The sequence below is a fragment of the Chaetodon trifascialis genome, chromosome 18 (assembly GCF_039877785.1).
Source record: "Chaetodon trifascialis isolate fChaTrf1 chromosome 18, fChaTrf1.hap1, whole genome shotgun sequence".
NCBI classification, from domain to species: Eukaryota; Metazoa; Chordata; class Actinopteri; order Chaetodontiformes; family Chaetodontidae; genus Chaetodon; species Chaetodon trifascialis.
Window position 1 is genome coordinate 24,116,477 of NC_092073.1, and position 6,024 is coordinate 24,122,500.

Below are 6,024 nucleotides of genomic sequence, written 5' to 3' on the forward strand. Positions count from 1 at the left end.
GAAAGAGTGTCTGGCGGCTCCGTGGCAGGTGTGAGCGATCCATGAGCTCTGACATCACAGGTGTGATTTACGACGATCAAAGGAACAGTTCAGAGCACTCAGGTGATTAGCTTAGCTTAGCATAAAGACTGGAAACGGGGGGAACAGCTAGCGCGGCTCCGTCCACCAACCAGCAGCTCCACACTTCACTGACAAGATTCGACAGGAGCTCATGTGTCAGACTGCTGATTGGCTCTGGGCAGTTGCCAGGCAACCAGCAGAGACTCCAGGAAGTTCGTGCAGGGTAACAATCAGATGGAGCGCGTCCATCAGTGAGCTCTGCTGATTGGTGCATTTTTGTGCCAGGCTAGCTAAGCTAAGCTAACTGGCTGTAGCTTCATAGTCAGCAGGACAGAAGAATGTCTTCTGTGACCTCACAGAGCGGGACATGTCAGCTCAGGTGATGTCCCCTTAAGTGTGTGTGTGTGTGTGTGTGTGTGTGTTACCATGGGAGATTTGTAGTATCTGGTCAGGATGTTGATGAAGTCTGTGATCGTCAACATTCCTGAAAAACAGAAAAACAGAGAGAGACTGATGACGTGTGTGTCTGTGTGTGTGTGTGTCTGTGTGTGCGTGTCTGCGTGTGCGTCTGCGTGTGTGTGTTAATGCTAAATATAGACATGTTCTCTAAGTCTGTGTGAATATTATATCGGCCTGAGGAGAAGATGAGGCAGGCAGGCAGGCGCACACACGCACACACGCACACACGCACGCACGCACGCACGCACGCACACACGCACGCACGCACACACAGACACACACACACACTCAGTCTTACCCACAAAGCTCTGCTTCTTGCTCTCCCACAGTGGAGCAGCTCTCACTCCATTTGCCACCAGAGCAAAGAACGCTTTCTTCACCTGAACCACAAACATGAAAACATTAATGATGATGAAGATAATAATAATAACAATAACAACAACAAAACAACAACAATAATAATAATAATAATCTGTGTCACTTATGAGCCATTTTATAAGAAAAACTTTCTTAAATATCTGGACAAAGTAAACAAGAACAACACACTATTTAAACTTTCATGTGTTAGTACAAGTACAGGTGTACAGTGTGTACAGCGTGGACAGTGTGTACAGCGTGGACAGTGTGTACAGTGTGTGCAGTGTGTACAGGTGTACAGTGTGTACAGCGTGGACAGTGTGTACAGTGTGTGCAGTGTGTACAGGTGTACAGTGTGTACAGTGTGTGCAGTGTGTACAGGTGTACAGTGTGTACAGCGTGGACAGTGTGTACAGGTGTACAGTGTGTACAGCGTGGACAGTGTGTACAGGTGTACTGGTGTACAGTGTGTCCAGGTGTACAGCGTGTACAGTGTGTACTGGTGTACAGTGTGTATAGCGTGTACAGGTGTACAGTGTGTACAGGTGTACAGGTGTACAGTGTGTACAGTGTGCAGCGTGTACAGTGTGTACAGTGTGTACAGGTGTACTGGTGTACAGGTGTATAGCGTGTACAGTGTGTACAGTGTGTACAGTGTGTATAGCGTGTACAAGTGTACTGGTGTACAGGTGTACAGGTGTGCAGGTGTACAGTGTGTACAGGTGTACAGCGTGTACAGGTGTACAGTGTGTACAGTGTGTACAGGTGTACAGCGTGTACAGGTGTACAGTGTGTACAGTGTGTACAGGTGTACTGGTGTACAGCGTGTACAGGTGTACAGGTGTACTGGTGTACAGGTGTGCAGGTGTACAGTGTGTACAGTGTGTACAGGTGTACAGGTGTACTGGTGTACAGGTGTACTGGTGTACAGGTGTACTGGTGTACAGCAGGTTCAGGTCTTCAGAGCTTCAGTCAGTCTGTGCTGGTTGATGATGTCATATATGAAAGATGTGTCTGTCAAATAAACATCATCAGGGACAATCAAAGACATTGACAGACACAGGATGTCTGGTCTGTGTCTGTCTCTCTCTCTCTGTCTGTCTGTCTCTTTGTCTGTCTCCCTGCGTGTCTCTCTCTGTCTGTCTGTCTGTCTGTCTGTCTGCATGTCTCTGTGTGTCTCTCTCTGTCTGTGTGTCTCTCTCTGTCTGTCTCTGTCTGTCCGTGTGTCTCACCTGCAGCGTGGTGTCAAACACCACCAGTTTGGAGCTGGTGGGGATGATGTCGTAGCACTTGTGACACTTCATGAAGCGCATGTAGATGTCCCTCTCTGACTGCTCAGCTGCACAGACACACAGGAGACATGTGATCATCATCCTCCTCTTCATCGTCATCATCATCATCCTCCTCTTCATCACTCTCTGCAGTAAAGGTCTGTGAAGACACTGAGGTGTCCTCACTTAAACACTGAAGAGGAAACCAGCTAGCTTAGCAACATTAACAAACAACCCAAAATGCACTGCTGCCTGCAGGAGCTGCTGGTCCAACAGGATTGCGTCCAGCCTTAAAGACCTGACGTGGTTCACGTGGACATGAGACCACCTCGACGTCTTTCAACAGTGTGTGCCTCCTGTGACAAAGTGTGAGTGGGTGTTGCTCATCGCCTAATCTCTGCACACAGATCAGTCGATCCCGTCTCTAAACTGTCTGTTGCCATGACAACAGAGCACCTGACAGCTGGTTGCTCAGCATCTGCCAAGTGTGCCCCCTCCATCATGCTGCAAAGCATTCTGGGAGCAGGAAGAAGAAGAAGAAACTTTATTGTCATTGCAAGGCGTACAATGAAATTCCGTTTGGCAACGTCTCCTGTAGCAGCTACGATGTCCTAGTCATGAAGACAATGTATATAAATGGGTGCAGATGTCCTCCAGAAGTTTAACATTTGAGTCTTTTCACCGACTGACAGCAGTTTTTCAAAAAGTCAGATCAAACATATCAATAATGCTAATCAATAATGCTAATCATGATGCTACAATTAAGTCAATGTTTCAGGCCCCAAGTGTCCGTGTTTGAAGTGAACTGAGGACAGAGGACAAACAGGTCACACTGTGAGGAGGCGTACCTGTCTTGTTACCCATAATCCCTTGCATTCTCATTCATTTCCTGTAGCTGCTGGATTCTGATCTCAGTCTGTTTTTAGACCATCCAACTGATGAAGGTCAGAGTCCTCATCTGTCTGTCCTTCTCTGTCCAGGAATAACTCATAGAGAGAGAGAGAGAGAGAGAGTAGCCGTTTCTCAATACAAAGTACGCCAAGTTCGGACTTACGAACTTGGCAGTTCGGACTTAGCAAGTTCGACTTGGGAGTACAGTCTCTCCAGGACGGGAGGACGCAGGACCGTCACTCTGCAATTGGGACAGCAGCGTACTTGATGACGTTAGCAGGACGACACATCTCCGAAAACTTTGGAGCAAATTTTAAACGCGCTATTGTGATGAATCGACCACAGATTTTAAGTTTTAACGTCCACTTTCTCACATAAAATAATCTTAAAACCACATTCCGTACTACTAAAACAGCAGTATTTTGAAACTTGTAACTTATAGTTGTGAGTCCTCTCCTCCGGCATCGTTGCGACGAAATGCATTCTGGGATACGTGGTTGCCCCAAGTCCGCACAAGTCACCATCCGATGCATCCTCGATAAAGTGGGAGGGGCAAGAACACATCCGGGTATTTGAGCGTACTTGTCGAGATGCGGACTTGACAATTGGAACCGTACTTGGACTCAGACTGATGACGTTTCTCAAGAACACAAGAACAGAGAAGAACGCATATTGAAAAACGGCCAGTGCGTGTGTGTGTGTGTGTGTGTGTGTGTGTGTGTGTGTGTGTGTGTGTGTGTGTGTGTGTGTGAGATGATCAGCATGTTCTGTTTTTCTGTTGTTGACTCTGCATCTCCACTTCAGGACAAATCTTTCATTTAACACATTTTAAAACCTCCACATCATCACAGGACAGACTTCAGACAGGAAGTCGCTCCGCTCCTCTGTGTCCGTAAAGTTTACAGTGTGTCCGCTCTGTTCCCGCTCCTCTGTGTCCGTAAAGTTTACAGTGTGTCCGCTCTGTTCCCGCTCCTCTGTGTCCGTAAAGTTTACAGTGTGTCCGCTCTGTTCCCGCTCCTCTGTGTCCGTAAAGTTTACAGTGTGTCCGCTCTGTTCCCGCTCCTCTGTGTCCGTAAAGTTTACAGTGTGTCCGCTCTGTTCCCGCTCCTCTGTGTCCGTAAAGTTTACAGTGTGTCCGCTCTGTTCCTGTGAATTGGTGAAGTGTCTGCCTTGTTAACAGTATCAGCTGATGTCTTTCTTACTGTATTACCTGCATTATTTTCATTTTCCAGAGTTCTGCTGAATAACGTGCCTTTTCATGCTTTCAGGCTCAGAACAGACGTGTAATCAGTAATTAGAGGCCTGTCTCTTTCAGCACTCCCTCTCTGTGGTCAGTGTCATGTTGTGTTCAGGTGTCGGCATGCTGTACACACTCACTGACGTGACACCTGGACACCGTGTGAGCCAGACCTCCTCCGCCAGAGACGTTTGTACAGCTTCAGCTGCTGACGGTCGTCACTGAGCTGCTTCGAATCCTTCTTCAGCACATGTAGAAAGCAAAGCTCCGAGGCCTGGTGACGCTTCATCCATCCATGACGAACAAAACACAAATCAGCTGATCGGCTCCAGTTTCCTGTCATTGTAGCTCCTGCAGCGACGCTCAGTGTTACAGACGTGGCAGGCGGACATTTTTCTTCCTGTCATCACGACTTATGTTCAGACTCGAGCCGGCAGCAAATGCTAACGGCTAACGGTTCAGTGTTACAGCCTGATAGATCTTCTTCACTTGGCCTTCATCACTATGAACACACACACTGTAGTTTACTCTGACTCACACACACCGTCCTGCTTCCACAAACACACAGCACCAAACATGGATTCATCCGCCGCTGGACATAGTCCCAGCAGACACTGCACTTCAGTGAGCAGCTCTTTGAGGAAATCACAGTTTAGAGTCTTACCGGCATCGTCGGGGTCCGGCTGCTCCGACATGCCGTCTGCAACTTCCACCTGCCGACAACAACACCACAAACACCGTAAGTCAGACTCCACCAACCCACAGTTTGAAATCCACGTGTGTGACAGATGAAGGACGGCATAGGACGTCCTCTACATGTCAAACATTCTTCTTGCATTCAAATATAAAATCATCCTAAAACTGTATTTGAGGCTGAAAATAAATCACACCATGACTGAACACAGACAAAAACACTTCATGGCCAAAAGTATGTGGACACTGCCGTCGCTCTGGACCTCTTGGCTCTTCATGAACAGAACATCAGCAGACAGACAGACAGACAGACAGACAGACAGACAGACAGACAGACAGAGACACAGACAGACACAGAGAGAGAGAGAGAGAGACAGACAGAGAGACAGACAGACAGAGACACAGACAGACACAGAGAGAGAGAGACAGACAGAGAGACAGACAGACAGACAGACAGACAGACAGACAGACAGACAGAGACGGAGACACAGACAGACACAGAGAGAGAGAAAAAGACAGACAGACAGACAGACAGACAGAGACACAGACAGACACAGAGAGAGAGAGATAGATAGAGAGACAGACAGACAGACAGACAGACAGACAGACAGACAGAGACAGACAGAGACGGAGACACAGACAGACACAGAGAGAGAGAGATAGATAGAGAGACAGACAGACAGACAGACAGACAGACAGACAGACAGACAGACAGACAGACAGAGAGAGACAAATGAAACCTTCAGAGCTTCAGAGTGTCTGACGTCCAATCATCAGGCAGACGCTGCAGGAACATCCTGTTTGGTGTTTTTCAAGTTAAAATCAGTCAAGTCGACTTTCAGATCTTTGCAGATTGTTGGGTCTCTGTAGATAAAGAGCTCGTCTGTAGCAGCTCTGTATGGAAAGTGTCCTGAGACAACTTCTGTTGTGATTTGGCGCTATACAAATAAAATTGAATTGAATTGAATTGATCTGATCTAAAACCTGTGGGCGGCACGGTGGTGCAGCAGGTAGTGCGCGTGCCTCACAGTAAGAAGGTCGCCAGCCGATCCCGCT

At 47.7% G+C, this 6,024-nt stretch overlaps 1 protein-coding gene across 9 annotated transcripts in view; it reads right to left on the reverse strand.

Moving 5' to 3' along the window:
* The window catches only part of LOC139347143 (5'-AMP-activated protein kinase subunit gamma-1-like), a 37,365-nt gene that overhangs the window by 5,740 nt on the left and 25,601 nt on the right, over window positions 1-6,024 (reverse strand). For all 9 annotated transcript variants that reach the window (XR_011603306.1, XR_011603305.1, XM_070986623.1 and 6 more), the window contains 4 exons: window positions 4,940-4,988; window positions 2,109-2,215; window positions 818-899; window positions 486-544 (listed from right to left, as the gene is read on the reverse strand). Coding sequence is in view for 7 of the 9 variants with exons in the window: in XM_070986623.1 (XP_070842724.1) it covers window positions 486-544; window positions 818-899; window positions 2,109-2,215; window positions 4,940-4,988 (297 nt within the window). In the remaining 2 variants the exon portion in view is untranslated. The remainder of the gene's footprint in view (window positions 1-485; window positions 545-817; window positions 900-2,108; window positions 2,216-4,939; window positions 4,989-6,024) is intronic.